Source organism: Callithrix jacchus, chromosome 14 (genome assembly GCF_049354715.1).
Source record: "Callithrix jacchus isolate 240 chromosome 14, calJac240_pri, whole genome shotgun sequence".
Classification (NCBI taxonomy): Eukaryota; Metazoa; Chordata; class Mammalia; order Primates; family Cebidae; genus Callithrix; species Callithrix jacchus.
The window spans coordinates 19,968,415-19,993,862 of NC_133515.1; the positions used below are offsets into that span (position 1 = coordinate 19,968,415).

The 25,448-nt window shown below is 47.7% G+C and overlaps 1 protein-coding gene and 1 pseudogene across 2 annotated transcripts in view; one reads left to right on the top strand and one right to left on the bottom strand.

Moving 5' to 3' along the window:
- SH3RF3 (SH3 domain containing ring finger 3) overlaps window positions 1-24,992 on the bottom strand; it is a 365,288-nt gene extending 340,296 nt beyond the window's left edge. For both annotated transcript variants that reach the window (XM_054244686.2, XM_008980250.6), the window contains exon 1: window positions 23,144-24,992. In XM_054244686.2, coding sequence (XP_054100661.1) covers window positions 23,144-23,707 — 564 coding nt within the window. In that variant the 5' untranslated portion in view covers window positions 23,708-24,992. The remainder of the gene's footprint in view (window positions 1-23,143) is intronic.
- Window positions 23,825-24,651, top strand: LOC144579235 (uncharacterized; annotated as a pseudogene).
- Window positions 24,993-25,448: the final 456 nt, after the last annotated feature.

Below are 25,448 nucleotides of genomic sequence, written 5' to 3' on the forward strand. Positions count from 1 at the left end.
AGAAATGACAAAAGCACCACATGGATCCCAGGCCTGATTAGACCCATCAGCTGAGCTCCATGCAGGGATGACATTTTGAACCCTAACCAAGATAAGTCAAAGCTCTGGAAACCAGTTTTAAACACACAAGATAAAAGTCTGGCAAACTACAGCATATTGACAGTGTTAGTACTTTGATGCATCAACACAGAAGTTCTCGTCTGCAGTTCCACATCCACCAACCAGAATCACTGACCAGGTCACTTGGCTGCCACCCGAATTTGGTTTAATGCTCTGCTGTCACATCATAAAATTCTTAATAATTTTATAACTGCACTTCATTTTGCCCTTAGCCCTGCAACTGATTGTAGCAAGTCCCCGGTTGCTAATGTCCCAGAGTGGTGGGAGACCAGGAGCCAGCCAGGAGGAAGCAGGTCTGCAGGAAATCCCAGCTCCATCAAGATGGTGGGGGAGGTGGCTGGGGTGGTTAATGTGGCTTGAGCTGAAATGCATGAGAACCCAGCTCAGCACAAAATGCACAGCAGAGAAGTACACACCCTGGAGATTGGGTCAAGATTCATTCCCAATGTGTCAGAAATAAAGTAACTAGGGTGATCTCATGTTTCACTATGACATGCTCCTCCATGGCAGCAGCTTCTACACACACAGGGCATCTGTCAGGCCCACCTCCTGGGGCAGGTGACCCAGTGATCAGGCATCACACACTGAGCTGAGCCCGTGCTTCCTCTGCTTTTGACCTGAATATTTCTCCTGGCAAGTCTTAGTATATTTTATGCCCTTTCATACCTTCATTACTTCTTTCTCAGCAGAACTAATCTGTCCAAATTTTGGGTGAAATCGGCGTAATTGCCTTTCCAAACCTCAGCAAAAATACACATTATTTAAAAATCACTAAGAAAGAGAAAAAAACATGCAATTTTAGCTTCTTCTCAGAAATGGGTTTCCAGTGACAGCTTCAACACCTACATTCCCTTCAAGAATAAATGTAATTTCTTTTATTAGAAATGAATGTACTCATTCAGCCTCCCCCACAGCATGGTTTAGGGGAACACTGTAGTGCGTAAGTTTAGACACTGGTTCTGTTCCATTGAAATATTTGCCCCACTGCTTCCTTCCCCTCCAGTGGGAATGGGTTTTCTGAGAAAAGCTTCACAATGACCATCCTGTTTTTGCAGATGGTCCCTTGTCTGTAGACTGGGTCCATCTCTGCCCATCAAAACATACTTCTAAGTCAGGCTCAAACTCAAGCTGTAACATAACAGCAATGGCTTCAGGCTAAAGGGCTGTCTTTCCCAGAAGTTTTCATCTGAGAGATTAAAGCTTTCAACTGGGTGTTTTCATTGAGAATGAGGAGCAAGTACTAAGATTTACTCTTCAAGTTTGAAAGACAGGTGATATTCACTGTGAGAGAAGTCATGTGGGAGACAGTGATGGGCACCTCATCACCAGGCCTGCAAAGGGACACTGTGTGACACCTCCCCTCCCCTCTGCCCATGCCTACTCGAGCTGGAACACATTAATTGAATATCCCATGATGAGCTGGATTCAACAGTCTTGAAACCATGAAATGCTAACTCTTTATTAAATAATGCTGTTTAAAGAGAATGATAATCCCCACAGCTTTAAATATAAATCTGATAATACACAATGTAAATAATAAAAGGCAAAAATCCAATTTCCATGCAGTGAACTTTCAAACACTCATTGTTTCCAGTAGATGTGCTTTCGCTCTGAATGCTGCAGTGCCAATGTAGGCCCATCAGGCACCTGGAACAAGGCTATTATGCTCTCGTTATCAACTTGAGATCGGAGCCCAGAATTATTTACTTGATTTGCTGTACGTGTCAGCTAACAAAAGCACTGTTCAAGGAATTTGCCAAATGCACTAGGGAAAGTGCAGGCTACCCACCCACATTTCCCAAAACTATGAAGACACACCCCAACGACAAGGGAACATGCCCACCTCCCGTGATTATAGGGACTGCCTGTCACCTTGAAAAATGAACCACCTGGCAAGTGACAGTTTCATGATCATTTATTTCAAAGACATGAAGCACTTTTCCTAGGAAGAACTGTAAATCCAGACACCAAATTTCATCCCCTCCAAAAAGAGGCCGGGAGAAAAACAAAATTAGACACCGTGTCCATCAGGGCCACTGAAAATAGACTGCTGATTAGACTTGTCACAGAAGTAATGACTTCCTGTTGGGAAATTTAAATAATCAGCTGGGTATGAAAAATATGCTCATTCTGGGTTTCAGACCAATTTCTCAGCATGTGTTATAAGCCCTCCAGGCTGTTATTATATTAACTTCAAACCAAAAATTCCTGCAGTCCTTTGCAGATTCTATCATGATGACAATTCAGAAATCATAGGAAATGTCATATTGTTGCCTATAAACCACAATTTGCAAATGCAAATCTATTAGAGTCATAAAAAGTACATTGGTGTCAGAACTTTATTATGACATCTGAAGCGGTCTCATCCATCAGAGCTGAGCCTTTCCATACAGCAGCCACCTGTGCGCAAGACATACCTACTGGGCCCTGGAAATGGGGAATATAATCTCAGATGTGCTGCAGGGTGAGATACACATGGGCTTCAGCCTCAGCATGGACGAAAGGATGCAAAATGGCTCATTATTAAGTTTTCATAATGATTATATGCTGACATTTTGGATACAGTGCATTAAATATATTCTTAAAATTAATCTCACCAATTTCTTCTTACCATTTGTGATGTGGCTACTAGAAATTTTTAAGTTAAATATGTGGCTCAAATTCTATTTATATTGGATGGTGCTGCTTTGGAGTATAAAATTAGGAATTTGAACCATCAAAGGATGGTTTATTTGAACACGTGGTAAAGCATTAGCTTTTCGTAAATGTTTTTGAGACATGTAGGCACAGATTTCCAGGAAAAAAAAAAATTCTATATTGAGTCTGTTTCCATGGCCGCAAACATGGAGCCTGACAAACACTGGGGCTGATTTTGACACTCACTCCTAAGGGAAGCAGACCCAGGTGGAAGGTAGGAGTATCTATGTAAGAAAGCCTCAGACAAAAAGACAGAATAGATACTTCTGTGTCCTGGCCACTGGACACATATTTTCAATATATTCATTGCAATGTATGAATCAAGAACCCATCAAGTATAAGCAAGAACCCAAAGATCACTGCCCCCCATCAAACACAGGGCAAATACATTGGTGTGGCTGTTGGCTTCTGTGCAATTATGCAGTATTATCCATAAAAGCCTCTCCCTTGCATTGCACCCCATAAGCAGGGTCGACCTTCATCAGTGTTTCAGCAATGAAAAAGGTACCACCTGACTTCCCCCAGCAGCACCTTGAAATACTAGCTTCTTTATATATATGTTCTTTTATGTTCTGCCATGAAGCTCTCCCACTGACTTACATGCCCATATATTTTTTCACATTTACAGTATGGTAAAAGACAGCACAAAACTTTTTTAAAAAATTTATCCCCCAGTCTGAACAGCCTGACAAAAAGGTAATAATGTGAGATTTGACGAGGTCAGAACCGAATTCTAACCCCAACCCACATCTTCACTTCCTGCTCTGTGAAATGAGGCTCATGGCACCAATCTCACAGAAATGGAGAGCCAGACTGGAAGCCAGAGGCAGCCTGAGCTCAAATCCTAGCTCCATCACTCACCAGCTGTGTGGCAAGCTACTTAACCTCTCTGGGCCTCACTTTCCCCATCTGCGCAATGGGGGTAATCACAGTACCTATCCCACTGCGTTGTTAAAAAAGACTAAGTGAATTAATGAGTTGAATTCATTGTTTTTGTAAAAATTTAGTTTGCTAATAAACTGTTTTTTAAGTGAAATAATGAGCAGAGCAGTGCCAGGCTTATAAATAAAATGGCTTCAACTACCACCAGGTTATAGACAAAAATCCCTAGCAAGGCCTTGCACCACCTGCCTTACATCCTCTCCAGCCTTGTGCTCCCCCCACTCCTCCCCATCACCTCCTTTCATTTGCTCCAAGCTCCTCAGGACCCCAGGCTTCCATGCCTGCCACTCCCTCCTCTGGAACACTCTTCCTCCCTCTTCACCTGGTCATGTCCAAAGCATCTTCCAGGTGCAGATCTGGCAGGATTCTCCAGGTGCTGGCCCTCACAATCACTTCCTCTACACCACCTTTTGCTGGCTTCTGCAGTTTAGATCAGTGCTGCTTCACTCCAGTGCTGGCATCACGTGGGGACCTTTGAGCCTGAAGGCTGCACCCAGACCCATCACAGGGCCCTGGGCTGAGACTGAGATCAGTGTTTGGGGAGGTTCCCCAGGGGACTTCAACATTCAGCCCAAGTCAAGAAACACTAGTTTAATCAAAGATCACAGCTGCCATTAAAATGTGATTTTAACCTTCCACTAGGACAAAAAAAAAGAACCTCCTGATATTTTAATCTAAATTAAGTCCGATTAGAGTACAAAAATACCTGCATTACAAAGCATCTCCACTGTAGCTAAGGTTTCCAATTGTCAATTATACACAATGTGTTGATAGAGCCCCAATGGCACCAGCTAGAATGTAAGCAACACGAGGCCAGACTGTATCTTGCTCTCTGCAATGTTCCTGCTGCCACGGAGAGCCAAAGGACACATAGGTACTAAATGGACATGTGCAGGGAGATGGTCAGCTGTCCTCCCGCTGGACTTTGCATGCCAGGTCACAGGTGCAGTACATCCCACACAAACCCAGGCACAATTGTCTTAACACACTTGCTCTCTCAAACAAGCGAATTCCCCCTGGGTCCTCATGGGAGAGAGCCCTGTGCCTTCCTTTGAAGCCATTCATCTGAGGTCCACGAAATGTTGTGGTAACCACTGAGATGAAAGAGGTTTAGAAGTGCAAATGACTATCAATGTGAACATTAATAGCAACGTTATTAATAACTAAAGTCTGTGCCAGACACTTGACTCTTGATTAAATGGAGTGGAGAAGCTCAAGCCAAGCCATAGAGACTTCTCAGCTCTAAGCCAATGGAGCTCCTAAAGAACTGGTCCCAGAAGAGCCATAGAATGTTCTTAGTGTCTGACTACAAAAGTCTGAATGAAAGTGGTGGGTGTGGGACCCAGGACAGCAGCGTGGCCCCGCCCCCAGCCCTGCCCTCTCCATTAGCATGAGCTCCAGTCTCAGCTTGGCTCCCTGCTCCTTCCTAGAGCCCAGGACAGTGTCTGGCCTGCATAAGGTATTCAATTGAAGCCTCTGAAGGACAGAAAGAACAAATGGATAAATGAGAAGAGGAAGGGGAATCTGCAGTTGAAAGCCAGAAGTGCAAACAGGGAAACAAAGATTCCCAATTGCCTGGGCTCTGCCTGCTCTACAAAGAATAAAGTCTAGGATTTGATTTTTTGGGTAACACCACCAATCAGAATTGTTCCACAAGCCATGAATTCACCTAAAATACTTTCTTTAAAAGAAGTAAACAAACACTGCCATGATTGCTGTCCCTACACATTTTTGAGACCTAAAAATAAAAGCATAGCAGCTGTCCTGCCAAACAAGCATCTGCCTATGACCGAGCCCCAGTAACTTCAGAACTCAATTCACTACACATTATGCTCTGCTTCTTCAGCCATGAATGCACTTTTCAGCATTAGAAATTATCCCTTTCACATTTTTAAACGCTGTGGCTTCTGCCTGACTAATGCCATCTTTAATTATACATAATCGAGTATTTTACTGTGATCTAATGGGGTCTATTACTCATCAAAATGGCACCAGTCAGCAGTAATATTCCCCAGAGCCAATTACTCAACCCTTCTTTCATTCTTCCAAAGTATCAGCCCACACGTGCAGAAATTTGTACACAGTTTGGTTTGAGCTACAGCATCTTACCAATTTGTCCAAAACGGAAAAGGAAGAACACCTTTAAGAAGCCCTCCCTATGACAGCTGGCTCTTGAGCTCCACCGTAATGACATGAAAGACCATGGTGGCACTCTGGCCTGGGCTGACTGCTGCACATCGGCCCAGAGGATCCCCTCACATGTTCTGCTCATATGGCATGATCAGGGCCTATCTCACAAGAGGAAACAGATACTACAGAAGGTACTCAATTTGCCTAAGCCCTAGAGCAGGCAGAGTAAGAACATGCTGCATACTGGGTGTGTGAGACCAGAGCACACAAAGTGGGCTGCCTAGGACCCGGCAGTCAGCCTGGCCAGATGAGCCCTTCCCTGAACTTGGATTCCACAGGGACCATGCAACAAACCTCCCTGCTGACCTTGTCCACAATACAATGGATTTTGAGGGGCCCACAGATCTCAACCAAACCTGAAAAGTTCAGCAGAAATGAGCCAGTCCCCCAAAACTCTTAATTCAAAAAGATGAACTGCCAATCAATTAATAATTATAAATGCAGAGTTTATAAAAAGTCTAACTGTATATGTATATATGGAAATGTATATGCATGTTCATCTGCATGAGTTGTTGAATGAAAGATGAATGGGCTAGGCTCCAATTAGGGACATTTTGCTAAAACAACTGCTTGTTAACTTCAGAATGCTTACAAGAGAAATTAAAATTACAAAACCAAAGTGTCCTAAGACCCAGAAGCACGAAAATACACTAGAAAGGTCACTTAATGGGCAATTGACAAATAAATCATTTTCGAGAGAACTAGGAATCAATAATGTACTATGAGACCTTGATACGTCCCTCTTGAATAATTGACTAGGTTTCTTTTTGGACCATTTATAGTACTATGTTTAGCATTCCATTTAGTGCTAATTCCCTCAAGTGTGGGCTTCTTATCAGATCTGTTGACCAAGTGGTAGATGGAAAATAATAAATATGCACAGACTGAGTGTTTCTTTAGTATACAAATAGCACAATGAAGCTGAAACTCAATAACTACCCTTCATCTGGTCCCATCAACAGCAAGGCGCTCATCAGTGCAGAGACAGTCTCCTCCACAAAAGCACTCGAAGTTCCCTGATGTGCCTCTGATAGGGAGACAGCAGCACCACCCTCCCATGTCTTTCAAGCAAACCTCTCAGCAGCAGGACAGCTGTAATTCCAAGAAACAGGCATCCTCGTCTTTTCTCCTAAGCATCTCAAGGAAGTACCAGCTAACACCTCTGTCTTTTGGACAAAAAGAAACCCATCCTCTGACTTGCTCCAGGGTCACCAAGAGGGGAAAAAGGAATACTCATGAGACAGGAAAGAAGAGAACTTGTTTGGACAGCTGTGGGGGCGGGGAGAGCCTTTGCTTAGGAGAAGCCTGAGAGATCATCATCAGGTTGGGGGATGAGCCCCAGGGCAGGCCCCAGGAGGAAGGATGGGAACAGTTACTCCAGAAGTGTTTCCTAGTGGAACTCCGAGGACTTGATAGGATATGGTGGTGGAGAGAAAGAAGAGAAGAGGGGAAGAGAGAGAGGGCAGGGGAGTGGAGGGTAAGGAAGGGGAGGACAGAGGAAAAAGGAGAAAAAACAGAGGGAAAGGGGGCACTAAAGAAAAGGGAGTTCCACACTTTTTGGAAGGAATGATTGTAAAAAAGATACTCAGATGTAAACTCTTTGGGGCCCCCCAGTCTAGGTCCTTCCTCAGGGTCCCAGCCTGACTTTGGGGACCAAAGCAGCCTTAAGCAGAAGGAGATGGTCATTCAGCCACCCACAGTACAAACCCCTGATGGAGGAAGGGCTGGGCTGAAGGTGATGCTGGGGACAGCATGTCTTCAGAGGTAGGCTTCTTGGCTCCTAAACAGAAACGAGAAAGTGCTAGGAAGTGCCCTTCCTCCCACCACTGGATGTTCATGGGACCCATGAGCTTGTCCACCACCCTGGAGGCCTCTTGGCATGGAATTGATGCAAGAAGACTCCGCAGACACCACAGAAACAGGCCAGCTATACAGAGGAGTGACTGGTCACTACTATTCTTTTGAACTTGAGGCCCTGCCCACCTTTGGGAAGCCAGAATGATCCCTTTGGCAATTTGTCCCAGTGACATTTCAGGGACCTTTACTGATATTCTTGGCCTGACCCTTAATCTGGCTGTAAGAGCAGCCAGAAAGTGACCAACAAATGTTATTTCCAATCATAATGGCCATTATTACTATGCCATGCATTCTAATCCATATTCTAAGAAAACTTAAGGCTTAAGAACAGCAAGAGCGGTGACACCTCACCTTTACTAAACCTAACTATCCAGCTGGCATGTCTCTCGGTGCTTTTCCTGCATGGACTCCCTCGGCCCACACAGATGAGGAAGCTGTGGCCTGGAGGGCAGACTGCCAAGCCCTTTGACTTGCCCAGGGGTACACAGCAAGGATGTGTGGGGAGAGGGACGTGAACGCAGGCATTTGGGCTCCAGAGCTCCATGCACACCCATAGCCCTACGCAGCCTCCCCAGCTCTGCTGCTCCATCCTGCCTTTCAGCCTAGTGATGTGGAAGCATCACCACCATGCCCCTACACTCCTGAGCCTATGTCAAACAACAAACCAGTACTGCTCCTGGCTTCCTGCCCTTTGACACAAGTGAGCAGACTCGATGGACGGTGTGGTCCTGACCTGTGAGAACACCTAAGACCTAGAAAACAACTGGAAGATATATTCTAGAACAGAAATCCAAGCAGTCCATGAGAATCTAGAAACGCACGGCAAGGGCAGTGCCAAGGGTCACTCAACCACGCGTGGAGCAGCGAGGCCCCCAGGACAGCCTTGTGGGTGGAGGAAGTGTGAGGAAGCACGATAGACCAGGCCCCGCCATGAGGGCTTCTCTGCAGCATCCGGCAGATGAGAAAGGAGCCCGCAGTCTGGCAGTCAACTCCCAGGCAGACCGATGGTGAAGGCGACCAGTCTTCCATGAGCAAAGAGCCAATAGCAGGAAGGAACGCGGTGCAGGAATGAGACAGTGGCAGGCTCATAGGGGTCACGGGGAGCAGGGCTGTGGGACCTCGAGCCTGGCATGAAGTCTGCCCTAAAGGGGGCTGAGTGGGCCTGTAACCACCAACCAGTATTTTAATACAATCACCAGGGCCATGGGCACAGATGAACGGGGGAGACTGTGGTCAGGAAGGACCCAGTCAGGACACGGCTCTGTCTCAGAAGCAGCAGAAAGGCAGGAGTGAACTGCCCCTTTCAGGAGAAAAGAAGGACCAAACCTGGGGAAACAGATGTAGCTAGTGAGGAAGGCTCAAAGGTGACTCCAGGCCCTGAAAGAGGGCCCTTAGTGCTCCGCTTCTCCAGAGCTTCTCTAGAGGGCTCTTCCTGACACAGAGCCTGGAGTTTCTTCTGCCACACCTGGTAGAGCCCAGGAGCCGGATGTGAGCCCACTGCCCTGAGAGCTGCACTGAACGCCTCACCACACAGTGCACAATGTCCACACAGCCCCAGCACCCCAGCTCTGGCACCAAAGCTTGCTGAGCGAGGCCTACTCCCACCACGTCTTCTGCCCCCTGCCCATCTTTTGGTTCTTAACCCCTGATCAGTGTTCTGCTGTGGCTCAGGTTCCAGCCTGGCACATGACTGATGCAGAGAGGTGTGAGGTGGCCCCGTGCCAGGCATGCATCACCAGCTGCAGGTGGGCCTGGGAGTGGTCCAGCCTGGATCCAGCACAGCGGCATAAGGACTTGGGGAATGCATGTCACACTTCTTGCCCTGCTGATAGTTTCAGCTCAAAATAAATCCCAAAGGCTGAGTTTCTCATGTTTGCTATTTAGTTTTAAAAATCAAACAAAGCAATTTTCCAAACACTGCTTGCAAGCATAAAATGCTGCCCTGCTCCTCATATTCACCCCGTTCGACCTCTGCCCTCATATAAACCATGAGCGCATGCACAGCTGGGCACCAGCCTTCAGACACACAGGAAACCAGGGCTGAAAGGGCAAACCTGGAGATGCCATGGTGAAAGCTAGGTCTGCTTATTCTATGACTTGAGGCTCATCCATCCTGTCACAAACGGCAAGATTTCCTTTTTTGAAGACTAATATTCTACTCTGTGTGTGTGTGGGGGTGTGTGTGTGTGTGTGGGTGTGTGTGTGTGTACTGCATAAACGGCCTGGTTTTGTTTTGTTTTCTTGAGACAGAGTGTCACTCCGTCACCCAGGTGGAGTGCAGTGGTGCGATCACAGCTCACTGCAACCTTGACCTCCTGGGCTTAAGAAATCCTCCCACCTCAGCCTCCTAAGTGTCTAAGACTCCTAAGAATCCAGCTAATTCTTTTTTTTTTTTGTAGAGATGGGGTCTCGCTATGTTGCCCAGGCTGGTCTCGAGCTCCTGGGCTCAAGTGATCCTCCTGTCTTGGCCTCCAAAAGTTCTGAAATTATAGGCATGAGCCACTGCACCCAGCCCACTGCAATTTCTTTATCCATTTATCTGTTGATGGACATCTGGGCTGCTTTCAGATCTTGGCTCTATGAATAGTGCTGCAATGAATGTGAGAGTGCACATCTCTCTGAGGTTCTGATTTCACTTCAGTCTTTATCCAAATTACAGTCCTCCAAGCCTCACTTTCATAATACTTACTTAAAGACTTCCTTTAAATTAACTCACTTTTTATTTAAATTTGTTTCCAAGAGAAATTCTATGCAACTGCCACAGTTTTTCTATATATGCCACTTGATATAAATAGAAGGGACAATTGAAATAAATGGAAACATTAATATGACACATGTTTCCCAGGTTCCTCTTGAGGTTACCTGGTGGCCATCATGGCAGGCCCCCCACACTGGGTTCCCCGAGCTTAGGGACACCACCAGGAATACAAGCACCGCAGTGGCACTTTCCCCTCCCACATCTCTAGTGTCAAATCACACTCCAGCAGTCAGGATGCCGGCCCCAAGCCCCCAGCACTCCACGACCACCCACGTGCTGTATCTGTCAACACAACAACTGTCACGAAAGCCAACATCCTTGTCAATTCCTCAACCTGACAGAAATTTCCCACTTAAGTTTAGAGAGTGAACGTGTCTGGCAATGACAGCCACCTTTCCCCACCTTTACTGACGAGCTTACAGCATTTCCTTCACTCAGCAACAATCCTTGATGCCTTGGCAGGTGAAGCCAGAGAACACCAGTGATCAGAAAATAAATCCTGGCCCGACAGCCCACACTCCGTTCAGCTGACCTCGCAGGTGACTCCAGGATGGAAGGCTCCAAGGAGCAGCCCAGCAAATGTGTTCTGCCCCCAGAGAACCCAGAGAGGCTTCTGATGACATGGCTAGAATCTTCCTCCCGTGGCCACTGCTGGCTCCAGCCCAGTGCTCATTGTCCCTGGGGAACCCAGGCAGCAGCCCTCCCTCACTCTCCTCACTCTCGGCCACTGTGCCTGCGAGCTGGGTGCCCGTGTGGGTGTGGGGGCCAGGGAAGAAGTCATGGGATATAAATTTGATTCCAAGTCTGCAGAGCTAACCCCACAGGGTGCTTTAGGGGTCCTATTAAAATCAGAGGAAGCACAATTTGGAGTAGAATACAACATGCATGGGAATTTTTAAGAAAAACACAAGACCATAAATAAACACCTATCCCTGAGAAGAACACCAGTGGAAGGGAAGTGGGTGGGGAGGTGGGACAGCTGGCAAAGAACTGGGAACACACAGCTCGCCCAGACACAAAGGCACAAGAGTCCTCCCAGGAGGGCTGGACCATGGGAAGCACTCCCTTGCTGCTCTCCAGGGGTCGGGGACAAGCCTGAGGAGGTTTCCTTGAGATTTCTGTGAGTGTAGAAAGGGCCCTGCCACCCACAGAGCTTGCAGCAGGTGGGAAAAGGGCGCAGTTGACAGCAGACTGGGCACATCTGGGGGGGTCCCATGGGTGAGAAGAGGCAAAACCCTGGTCTTGCTGAGCTGGACACAATCTTCACCCTGACCTCCTTTTTTTTCTTTTTTTTTTAAATGAATGACAGGTTCTTATATTGCCCAGGCTGGCCTTGAACGCATACCCCCACCTCCTCAAGTGCCAGGACAGCTGGCCTAAGCCACTGTGGATCCTTCATCCTGACCTCCTTCTCCAACCAGTAACCCCTCTCATTGATATTGTCAGAAGACTTGTTCCTTGGGGTCTAGAAAATGAGTATTTTGCTTTCTCCTAGGAGATGCTGGCTTTGAGTCCTAACTCTTTGTCAGGACACACTATTATCCCCAGGTATCATTGCTCTTGCTGGGACCTTCACCCTAAATCCACATCCGATTTCATGATAGAGAAAGGTACAGTGGGTTGGAGCTTCAGCCTGTACCTGTGAAGAATTGGTCAGCCTGGGGACTGGTGGTCTCTGCAGCTGTGGGCTCAGCTCTGTGCTGGGCCTGGTCACTGGGGAAGGCAGGCATGTGCCCAGGGGCTGCAGAGCTCTCAAGCCTCTCCTATGAGCTTGGCGTGGTGGGGCAGGCAGCCTGTGAGTGAGGCTCTGAGCCCCACTCATCACTGAGCAAGTTGGAGGAAGAGGAACCCAGGAATGCACACAGCCCACAGAAGGTAAGAGTGAGGAAGGGTCATTGAAAACAGCCTGAGGAAATAAAAACGAAGCCAGAAATTGCATGAAAGGGAGACAAAAGAGAGGAATCTGCAGAAACCTGGGCTCAGGGGTGCAGCTGCATCTTTCCACCAGGATGAAGTCGACTAAAATGAGGTCACCAAGGGTGGGTCCCAGCATACCACTGATCCCTTTAATACAGCTGATATAAACAGCTCACACCAGCCAGAGGCCCCCCAACAGGGGTCAGGTTGTCAGGGTGCTTCAGGGGTATCCAGTTCATAGAAGCCCCAGATGGGAGGTGGGGATCATGAAAGCAAGGGCTTCTCAGCCCATAAAGCTGTTTTCGGTAGTGACAGCACCGAGTGGAAAACCAGGGCCAGACTGTGTAGGTATTGACAGTCAAAGACAGCACATTGATTAGCTTGGGGATGCAGAAGAGATGTTACCTTTAACATCAATCACATTGCACAGACTGGCTATTAACCACATGTAGAGTACATAGGCCTTTTGCAGAAGGGAAAAAATATATATTTCCCATAAATTTAAAAAAACAAGAAACTGCTGAAGCATGGGAAAAATACAAAAAGAACATGAGTATGTAAAGGCATCATAAGCAGATTTAAGACTCACAAAGAACCAGCAAAAGAGAGGGTCCATGGCTGGAGACAGCTGATCTCAAGAACAGAGAGAGAGAGAAGTCCAACAACGTGTGTCAACCACATGCAACCACGTGCATCAAGCGACCACATGCACCAACCATGTGCATCAACGCAGCTTTCAAAAAAGAAGCAACAGTGATGGTGCTAGAGGGGACAGTGGCCAGAGGGGAAGGGGGCCTCCCAGGACTAAGTGGAAAGCCTTCTGCGGACCAGTCCTCTTCTCCCCAGCCTTGTCATGTAAGTTATGTGGGCACAGTTTCAATATGTCATGTGTCACTACCTCTGATCAATAAACCACTCTGTCTCTTTAAAGCAGCTATATTTGAGACAAACAGCCTCCATCTGCCTAGGAACACAAACCTGAACAAATTAAGCCCCAGTGGTGCTGCCCTTTGGATGTAGACCCCCGTCCACACAACTCCAGATGTTAAACTACCAAGCAATACACATCGGTCTCTGGCAAACAGGTGATTGAAAAGCTCAAAATCTGCAAGTTTTCAACTCCATTGTTCAATGGGCTGCTGACCCGCAGCAGGTGCCCTTCCGCACTGTGAGGCTCAACCACAGAATCTGACATGGGTCACCTCATCTGGTATGTTGAGGACAACAACTTTAAATCCAGGAAAACTCCTATTACTGTGCACATGTCAAAGTTTAGTTTGTCAAACCAAGACAGCAGATACACTCCCAATTCCATAAAACCACATTTAAAAAATTGTTTAAACCCAGGTTTCTAGCATTGGAAGTTTTCCCTCTGCTGTAGTCTACAACACAAATTCAGCCACAGAAGGCACAAAAGGACTGCTGCTCAGGATAGAGGAGGGTTGTCTTTTTATTAGGAGTGTGACTCTGAGAGTGTCCACCTTTCATACTGCACATGTTTAGACTACAAACTTGGTCCAGACAGTGACTGCTAGTGACAAAGTTAACCCATGGGCATCATGAGCTTAGTGAAAAAAAGGTTAGTCTCACTGGCTATCTTTGTTAAGGCAACATTAATTTAGCACAATCTACATTCTTGATGTTCCACACGCATTATCTCACGCAAACACATCTGGTTTTAATTACCTTTGGCTGTGCTTGGGAAGAGAAAATAGGATGCAATTTTTAAGTTATGCAGATTTGGAATATGATTATAAAGAGTTAAGAAATCCAGTGGCTTATCCATAAAACAGTAAAGATGTGGATAAATTTAGATAAATCAAATAAGCTGCACAATTAAATCCACAGGCACCACTCACAACTCCACGTCCTCTGCCATTGCCAGCTGTGGCCTCCTGTCTTCACGTCTCTTATTACTGCATGTCAAGAGATACCTATTGGCTCAACCAATACAGTGCCCTCTGAACGGTCAGTTCCTGAAAGGCCTGGAGCATTTTTGGTTTTGTGACCAATGTGCATGCCAGTGCCTAACGCAGGGTTTGCAACAGGATGGGCAGTCAATAGAGATGTGTGAGCTGAATTAATGACTAACATCACTCATTCTGGGCCAGACTTGAAGAGCAGCACTCACACAGGGCCATGGTGACAGCTCCACAGCCCCAGTACCTGGGCCACCATTCACTCTGTGTGTTTCCTACAGCTGCAGTCTTCAGGGAGGGAGTGCAGACCCAGGGGAAGACTGACCCGCTTTCTCGCTGTAGACAAAGGGAAGACTAGAGTTACTGGCAGCAGCGGGCTGCCCAGGGGCTGCCCTGACCCATCTCGGAAAGAACCAGTTCAATACAATACATGAAGTCCAGAACATTACTCAAAATTTGCTAGCCACCTTGCTAGCAAACAGCATACCAAGCTAATTTCAACCTTCAAGTCCCAGCAACAACAGCAACTGTCCATTCTCTTACAGTTAAACTCCCAAGCCTTTGTTTTTCCCACATGCAAAATTGAAGCCCCATTGCTTTCTCCCTACATATTTTTTAGAAATTTCTATCTAAGAAATAAATGTACATGTCCGCCATTGCATTTATGGGGAAAAGGCACTCCACACAGGCAAGATCTCCAGAAGACTACTTGGCCTGAGTTTTAGCCAGCCCAGACCCCGCAGTACTTTCCTCAACCCACGTGGGTGAGCACTCCAAGTGTTTAGTAATCATCTGAAGGATTCCTTGACCCTTTGAATCAAACAGCAACACTGGCAGGCAAAACTTGGAGGATTAACCAATTCGTCTTTGAATGCAAAAACAATGGCTGATCAGGACGCATGTTGTCTGATGAGATTATTTAACCTGCAACCATTTACCGAAACATGCCTAAGCCTCCCTCACCTTTCTTCTTTCTCTCCAGTATCTCTGGGTTCATCCTAGAGCAACAATGGAAGGCAGCAACAAATTCATGCAACACCCATGAATTGTCTCAGATCCTAAATGATAAATCCAAAGAATTCTCACCTAAAGTGGTGTGCTTTGATGGCCAACAAAAATCAAAAGAAGCTTCAGAGAACGCTCTGGACACTTCTGACCTCCATGGTTCTAGCCACAGCAGCAAGTTCTCCTGTCTCCTGAGCACACGGTACTTCCAGAACAGCCTCTACTCAAGAACCAGCAACCAACAGACGCCTTCTCTGAAAGGTGCTGCCCGCAACACCAAGCTGCTCTCAGAAAGCCTCCAGCTGTGGGATGAACCTGCCTTGCCATCTTCATTCCCCACCACAAAGTCAGAAAGATCCGGGAAGCAGAAGTACAAAGTCTTCATTCAGCAAATTCAGACGATGGAAGAAACTAAAAGAGATGAGAAAACTGCAAACTCATAAGCCCCAAATCACACCAAGGCCACTTTCCTCATTAGAAATTCCTGCCAGATAAACAGAGAATAAAAAGATATAGACATATTTTCCTCTGCAGCATATCTGGTCACCTAACTAAATGGAAAAAAATTACATTTCATTATAAATAGAGACCGATGCAATTGCTGTCCCTGGAGCCCCCAGTGCCCACTGTAGTGCCTGGTACACAGCAGATATTTAAATATGTGTGCAGTGAAGCCAGAGGGAGAAAGGCATCAACACCCCATTCCTTGAACCAGGGACAAGACAGCTCCCTGTGAACTCCCCAGTTCTCTGGTAATTCTCCCCAATCCTCTTGCTCTCAGTGAGCCCGGCTCCAGCACATTTATAGGTGCCCCAGTGCAAACATGCTTCTAAATTCTCTCACCCCTCCACCTGACCCATTTCCTGTGGTGAATCCTAATTCATTTAAACTCACATAAATTCATGTGAGCCTTATGCACACATTCCATTACATGGAACTGCAAATACCATCATATCTTCACATTTGTATCAGCTAACAATGTAAACATGTGCTACCCAAGAGAGCAGTGACTCCTCTGGGTCCTCCTTCAGGTCTCCCAAAGGAGAGCTGTAGCTCTAAATGCCCTCCAAGGATGTGCAGAACCATCAAGGGCCAGTGGAGCCTAAAAAAGGCAGAATCCAAATCGTGCTGCAACTTTATACACTTTTTCATTCCAACTTCACTCAATGGGAAAAGGGCGACCCACATTATGGGATGCTTGCATGATCTGTAAACCATTCACTGTTGCCAACACCTTCAGCTTGACACCCTGTTCTCTTAAAGTTAATTAAAATTCCAATAGGATATCCATCAAGCATGCATTTCACATTCATCAAATTTGAAGATCTCCCAGGCAAGGCAAATCTGATAAAAACTGAACTTGGCCTCTTCAAGGGTTGCTATCAAGAGCATTTTCCTCAGCAAATGCCTGCTGATGTGTTTTTTTTAATGCATCTCAAAAATACCATGTTAACTGTAAAAGATAGAGATTAAATACAGATTGAACTGAAATGCATGCTAGAAACAACTACAAAACTGAGCCCCGAATTTGTCATGCTCCAGCAAGCAGGCAGGCTCTCAAAAGCCAGGAGGAAGAAACAATTGAATAGAATTCTGCTCAGTTCAATCACACCAAGCAGCCTGATTCTAGGCAGCTGTAGACAAGCTATTGTGTCCTATGGATGACAGAGGTGGGCTCGTTTTCAGGACAGCTTGCCAACAGGCTGGATCAGCAGCTGAGCAGGATTATTCTCCCCTGCTGTTTTTTTTAAAGCAGATTATGGCTTAGACATTTTTTCTCTTTTAATGAAGCTTGTAAAAATCAGGAACACTACCTCTGATAACAAAGATAAACTTGGAATAAATTTAAAAAGGAAACCAACAGACTCAAGCAACTACTCAGCATAGAGGCCCAGTAATGCTTGACAATCCAGTTTCCACAACATAGGCTGACTGAATCTAGAAGCAAAGCATGCTATCAGACTCACAACATACATACCCCCACGCACATCCACATCCACACATGTGCACACACACATACACACATACGCCCTTAATTTAGAATACTAAATACCACAAATCCACCAGCAGCAAGGCAGGCACTCTGAGGTATGCCTCATGCGTGATAAGAGACTCCAAGGTTTTCCTATTAGAATAGGCCCTGAAACGACAGCCAGTCATATGTGCCAGGCACTGCACTGCGAGTACTTATCCCATTTATCCAAAGAAGCAGATAGCATCCCTAATTCACTGACAAAAAGGCTCAGGAAAGCTAGCCCATTTGCCCAGTGCATACGGTGAGGAAGTGGGAAGCCAGAATTAAAACCACATTCAGGCAGGGCGTGGTGGCTCATGCCTGTAATCCCAGCACTTTGGGAGGCAAAGTAGCGCAAATCACGAGGTCAAGAGATCGAGACCATCCCGGCCAACATGGTGAAATCCCGTCTCTACAAAAATACAAAAATTAACTGGGCATGGTGGAGCATGCCTGTAGTCCCAGCTACCCGGGAGGCTGAGGCAGGAGAATCGCTTGAACCCGGGAGCTACAGGTTGCAGTGAGCCAAGATCGGGCCACTGCTCTCCAGACTGATGACAGAGCAAGACTCCATCTCAAAAAAAAAAAAAACACTTTTAGTGGGATTCCCACTACCTCTTCCCCTCCTTCCATATGCCCTGGGGGAGGCAGCAGGCCATCGCCTCAGGAGGGAAGGCAGTCCTGTGTGCCGACTTCAGACACCAGCCTAAAAGGCAACACTGTCCCCAGAGATATGAAGGAAGCATGGGGTTGGGGCTGGGTCACCATTTGCTCACTGACTTGGAGACCAAGTATAAGGGGAAGAAATCCTACTGTGTCCAGGGTGTTGTCATGGGGCTGTGACATCTGAAGCCACAGCCTCTATTTGAGACCTAGTAGGTGGGGCTGAGAGTGAAGCCAACACAGAAGCAGAGCAGAAGGGAAGAACAAGTGTGGATCAGTCACTTACATATTAATAGAGCTGTCTGTCACCTGAGGCCAAAGCCACAACAGATTTGATGCTGTTTCCTGTGGGTCACACCGCTCTGCACACTCTGGGTTTACAAGACAGCAGCCTTGCACAGAAGAGCATCTGTAGCCGTGGGTGCAGTGAATGCAAGGGGTGGCTGTTGCTTATGTTTAGAACCTTGCTACTAACGAGCTGAGCCTGTGGTAGAGTAAGAGGAGTCCTAACCGAGGCCAAAGTTAATCTTCCAAGAAACACCCTTTTTAACTGCGTGCCACTCAGCAAGAAAATTATGGAGCCTTGATTTCTTTACCTATATAACTAGCGACCTCACCAAGTTCCAGTAAGAATCAGATGAACTACACTTTAACACTCTTCAACCCTTAGCCACAGCAAAGGCTTCAGCCACGCCTGGTGCCCAGTGGGTGCTCAATGAATGATAATTTAGATTATTTACTCTCTGGCTACAAACTGCTATTTCCACTTCTGAAAAGGACTTCGCTGTAACTCAGCTGTCACATCAACCACTTGTCTGCTCTCTTGTGAGCTGTCTGGTTTTTTGTGAGGACCCCAAGTGCTAGCCTATTCCTCTGGAGTCCTTACTACATTCAAGACCAAACCACGACAACACCCCAACCATCCAGCCAAGCTGGACAGAAGGGCAGAGGAACGGAATCCTAACTCAATCACTTCCTAGCTCTCTATCTGACTTGCCCATATATCCATCTCTCTGGGCCTTAAAATAATAATTACGCCAGCCACTTGGCAGGATTACTGTGAACTTTCCATAAGGTGATACATGTCAAAGTGTCCAGCATGCTGCAGGCACTCAGTAAACGCTCAACAGAAAATCTCGGGTATAAGCAGTTCAACTGTCAAGAACCAAAGAACACGGTAAGTAGCTTCCAGATATCATAGACACCCTCCATCCTGGTCTCCACTAGCTGATCAGCTGGACTAAACACATTCCACGTCCTCTGTAACACAGAAGTCACCCACACCCACCAGAGGCTACAACCTGGCAAGGTTGGGCCAGCCACTCCTGCCTGGGGAGGCCTGTGCTTGTCAGGGATATGTTGTCCTTATTCCCAACTATTTTAATGCAAGTTATATTCATAATGCTAAATATGCACCATACTTCAATAGCCTGTAACCAGGGAAGAAGCTTGAGTAAAAAAAAAGAAATGTTGCCCCTTGGAAAATCAAGATGACCGTTAGGAAAGACTCAACCAAGGGAGATTGCTTTAAAATGGTCAAATCAGGTGTAAACAAGAACATCAACATTAGTGGGGAGGGCCTATTTAAAATCTAGAAGATGCTCTACTCAAAATTCTTTGAAAGTCTTAGTCTTCACTCCATTTGAAAGAAACAAATAGAAATTCATAAAAGGTGACTGGTTTCAGCTAAAAAGACAATTTGGAACTCAAAGAAAGGTCCTCAGCCCTGTACCCCCCAAAATGGTGAAATAATCATATATGTGTGTGCTTAGAAAATAAAATATTTAACATATATAATTTTATCATTCTCCAACTTAAAATATTTTTCCATTATTAAGTCCCAGTCACAATGTCAAAGAGACATAGAAGAGATTTTCAAAGAGATCCAATGTGAACATATACCATTGTACCTCAAAATACAAAATACAGATACACTAATTTGGCTCTAATGCCTACTTTTATGTCATCAAAGGCACTCCCTAAGCTTTCTAGAGTTATTTAATTTGTGACAATGTCCTTCCTTGTAACCCTCACAGAATTCTGGATTGACACCAGTCAGTGCCCTCGAGTACCTTCTGAGAGCTGGGGCAGACAGCTTACATTCACCACCCCTAATACCAGCTCCGTCAAGAAAGCCCAAGGCAGTCTTGTTCACCTATAATAGTGCCTAGTGCAGTCTAGGCGAACTGCAGACGATGTTCTATATAAGCCCAAATATAAGTCAAGGATTTAAATTTTTTTCAAAAAAAATTGGTATTGTCTTATATTTGAGTCCTTATTAAATCACATTAAAAAGCATGCTTTGAATTACTCAATGTGGAACCACAAAACCCTTTCAGCAAGATTCTCACTGCACTGAATCAATTTGATTGATGCTAGCTTGGGACATTAAAGGGATTTTCTTGCAAAATTGTGAAAACAAAACAATAAACAAACAATTTAGCCTGAAAAATTTAGCATACATTAGCAATTGCAAGGGTTGGATAATACCATTAAAATAGGACTTTTTAAAGATCACTTTCAGAAGTAACACATATGAACATACTTTAAGAAGCAACACACATATAATATTTGCCAACAGGCAAATAAAAAGACCAACAGTCCTGATCTTAGGGTATGGGTACTTGTCACTGGGTATAAGATTTCCAGGGGCAGCATCCTTAACTGACTCCAAAAAAGCACTTTATCTCAAATGGCTCAGGTGAAAGCAGAGCTGAGAGGTTCTGCTTACCAGGTCAGGGGACTCCAAGTACCTGATTCACCAAAACTGATGAAAAATACGCAGGTAAAGAGTTAGGGAAAACACTGTTTCATTCACTGCCGGTGATACCAAATAGAAATTTAAACATTTTTTAAAAATAATGCTGTCACAATGTCTAACTGTAACAAAATTAATAAAACAAACAAGCTACGCATATACTTACCTACATACCTAAAGAGTATACATATCCTAATTGGCCCAAAAGAAGATGTGAGGAGCTTCTAATTGGGAAATGACGCGACTATAATATTTATGGTTACCTGCTATTATGGCATATATGGTATTAGTTAAATAAATGCCCCTCTATTAAATAACATGCAGAAATATCCAGCATTCAAGTTTGCTGGGAGGAGTCAAGCAATTCCAATGGACAGTAAAGTACCAAAAGTAATTTTCAGCTGAGATCTTTGTCAGTCAAGTGTATAGGGTTGCTCAATGCCTCATAGTCTATTACAATCCTTCCCCACCCTGGAAGCATGTGTTGGACTTAATGCTATCATCCCAGCAAGGTAGTATAGCGGTAGTTTAGTGTTAATACAACATACAGAACTCCTGGTTATTAGTTAAATAAGTGCTCATCTGTTAAACAAGATGCAGCAACAACCAGAAAGCATAAAAAGTCATGAACATGACTATGCACCCATAGAGGAAGTCAACCAAGGGTCTCAAAATCTGGCGAGTAAAACATCAATTTCCTGCTACTACTAAGTGTCACGACTGGAAGTTCCAAGCTTCAACCCCTTTGACAAGTTCTAAAAGGTACTACAAATGTTACAGAATTTCCAGAGTGGCGTCAAAGCTTTAGCCTGTCACACTGCAGAGGTTACCTCCTAACCTCCTGGTAAAACACAAGTCCCCCAAGATAAACTGGGAGGACATCTATAAACAAATGGCCTTTTACCAGAAGCAGGGCTCCAAATATCATACAATTATCAGAAAAGAAGAAGGTAACCCGCTTACTCTGCAAACAAAGATATTTAATTATAATACCTTAAATCAAAAACAGCAAGGCCAAGAAGGAAAAGTTTGAAAATTTTTAACGCAAGCATTTAGCTGGATTTCATCACAACTAAAACTAAAGATAAAAAAAATTCCCCTTCAGCAGCAACCCCAAGTGACCCAGGGTGACTATCCTTAACTGTCCATTCTTCTTGATCCATGGGGAAAAAAATCCATTGCAGCAAAACATGGCATTTAACTCAAGCTCAGCATCCAAGGGTTTAAGTTTCTAACCTTAACCTTAGAGATTTGCAGACTGCCTAAACCAGGTGCTAGAATTTCACCAGCATTTCAAGATCATACATAGTGGAAGCACTAGGCACCACCAACCTTTTAAACGGTCAAAAGTAGAGGAATAAAATTGTGTTTCTAAAGCAAATGATTATCCCAACAGATAGACAACATATTTTGTAACATTTAAGTACTTCTCTCCACTTAAATAAATAAACAAAACCCGGATCCTTTTTTTTCTCATTTAAACCAGCATCCCATGGGCTACCCTCTCCCAAGGTGTCGAGGGTATGTTATGACAGGCTGCAAGAAGCTTTTGAAACCAAATCACTGAAGCCGTCCAGACAAGGTCTTTCGCCTAAAACAGAAGCAGTTAAGGCCCTACAATGAGGCTGTACCAGAAAGAATAATAATAAAAATAAGTAACGACCCACGTGGGAACACAACTCTGCCTGGGAGCCCAGAAGACCTTGGCTTCTGGGCAGACACTGCCAAGTCCAAAACGGGCTGGGTCAAAAGGCTCCTGGGGTCTCCAGGTTAACTCCTTCCAGACTACTATAAGGAGTTTGTGATCAGCATTCTTCCAAACCCCAGTCCCACTCTGCCTTCTGCCCGCCCCTCCTCAGCCAGACGCACAGGCAGGAGGTCCGCCGGCTTCGCAGTGCAGACATCAGAGTCCTGTCAGAAACGTGAAGCCTAACTTTTCTCCAGGCAGGCCCAGGGTGTGCAGAGAGAGCATCTGGGGATCCAGAGGAAGCCCCTCCACCAGATTTCTAGAGAGATGCAAGGGCGATGCTAAGTTTCAGAGGCAGGGTAACAGGTCCGGCCAAGGAACAGAGGGTGAGCGGCGGGACAGAAACGCGTGCCCACCCTGCGGGAGGATGGGACACACGTGAACAAGCGAAGGACCAGATGCCGCCACAGAGCAAGCGAAGTTGCTCGTAGAGCGGAGTGTCTCAACGCTGGGCCACCCCTGGTCTCCTCCCCACCTCATGGTTGCCTCCCACGCCCAAGCACTCACCCACACACTCCCACGCATGGGGGTCACTTCCGCGGAGACAGATACCCACCTTTGCCACCGGCGCGCTCCTGCTGGTCACCAGCTCCCGCAGACTGCCAGTGGCGCTGCCCGCGGCGGCGGAGAGGAAAACAGGGGAACCCGGGGCGCTGCCTGCCGCGCCGCCCGCGAGCGTGGGGGCCGCACTCTGGCCGGGGACCGGCCGCGCGGGTGGGCTGCCGCCGGGGCTTGTGCCCGCGCGGGGCCGCTGACGGATGCCGTCCAGCAGGCGCACCAGGAGGATGTTGGCCGGCAGCTCGTCCACGCCGCAGCCCACCAGGATGCGGCACTCAGGGCAGCGCAGCTCGTGGCGCGAACACACGATGCTCTCCAGGCAGCGGCGGCAGAAAGTGTGCTGGCACGGCAGCACCTTGGCAGTGGTGTCCAGGCGCTCCAGGCACACGGAGCACTCCAGCAGGTCCAGCAGCGACGACTCGTCCATGTCCTCGCCCGCCCCCGCGGCCGTGGCCGCCGCCTGCCGCCGCCGCCGCTCGCCTGGCCTGTCCTCGTCGCCTTCGCTCTGCGCAGCAGCGGCGGCCGCCTTGGACGCGCACAGCCAGGACGCTCCGAGCAGCATGGGGGAGGCGCCGGCAGCGGTCTCGCGCGGCTGCCTAGGTCCTGGGGTCGGCGTGGATCCCGCCACCGGCAGCCGGCATCAGGACCCGGGAGCCGGGCTTTGCCGTGACTTTTTCACCCTGGATGGTGGCCCGAGGCTAGGGCTGTGGCGGTGCGAAGTGGCGCGCCCACCGGCCTGCGTGGCAGGGACTCGAGTTCCGCGCGCGGCAAGCCAACTCCCGGCGAGCCGAGCCCGCCCAGTCCTGAGCGCAGCGTCTGCTACACCTGTCCCGCCGCGCTCCAGCCTCGCGCCGGGGGCGGGGGATACTGCCGGGCACGAAGCTCAACCAGCTCTGTGCTGCAAGCGGCGGCTCGCGGCTGGGAGATCCGCGGCAGGAAGTGCGAGCAGCGGCCGGCCAGGTCCCCGCGGAGGCCGGGGCGCGGCGTGCGCGCTCCCCCGCGCAGCTGGCGAGCCGCACAGCCCCCGCGACACCTCCATGCGCCCCTGGCCTGCTCGCGAGTCGCTGTCCTGCCTGGGGTTCAGCAGGACCCTTCCTCTTCCTCGGCCGCGAGCACGTGCGCGGGGGTGCGCGCGGAGGTCTCAGTCACTGCAGGGCGCAGGAAAGGACGCGCCGCGCCCGCGGGACCTCCCTTCGCCTGGGCGCACGCCGGCGATTGGCCTTGTCCCCTACGACATCGTCAGGGCTCCGGGGAACCCCTCCTGCGCAGGCTTGGCCCTGCCTCCTCCAGGCGCCGGAGGCTTTTTCGGCTTTTCGTGAGCCTCGGATAGGAACGTTTCCTGTCAAGGCTGTTGCGAAGGAAAGTTTGGGCGGCGTTATCCCGACTGCCTTCCTCACCAGCGCCGGCGAGCAGCTTGGGAACACCGCCGACGCCTGGGCATCCTCCCCGACGACTCCCCAGAGCGCTCCCAGTTCAGACTCCTTTCCGAGCGGCACGCAGAAGTGACAGCCCCAGAGCTTCGTTCGGGTGTGGGTGTGAGGATGCCCCGCAAGGCAGGAAGGGAAGGCGCTCAGGTTGAAGAGGGTACCTCGGGGCCGGCGCCGACTCCTCCCGGCGGCAACCTTGGCTCTCCGGAGTCGCGAGTCAGAGGCAGGCGCCGCCGACCGCCTACCAGCACCCTGGCGCGGGGCTCCAGGCTCCGCGCCGCACCCTTGGCGGCGCAGTGTGAGGGGCTCCAGCGCCCGCTGCGGCGCAGTCTCGTGAACCCCGCTCCGATTTTTTTTTTTCCTCCGGAGGCGCAGAGAAGGGGGAATTCGCGCTCTCCTTCCCGACGCCCCGGCTTCTAGGAGCGTCAGAGCAACGGAAATACGTACAGGCGGACCGGGAGCAGCAGGGAAGTTTGGCTGTGGGCTGGGGTCGGCGGCGAATATTCCCTGCCGTGCGCTGCCCCCTCGTGGCCACTTTGCGTTCCCGCCGGGACCGGCTGGATTCCCGTCCGCGGCTCCGCACAAACCAGGACTGGCTGGACACTGCACCGCCGGTCCTGCCAGGGCTAATGTCACAAGAGACGTGGAGGGCTCGCCTACCGGCCAGCCTGTCTCTGTTTTTTGTGAAGTTGTATGATCTTTTTATTATTATTTAGGGAAAAGTAGTATTTGTTGAGGTTTAAAGGCCAAGAGCCTGCTATGTATTACTTAATCCTCTGAACAGCTCTGTGAGATAATTATTTTATTTGTATTTACTTACATAGTTTTAGACATGATCTCGTTCAGGGTGCGATCACGGCTCACTGCAACCTTGAA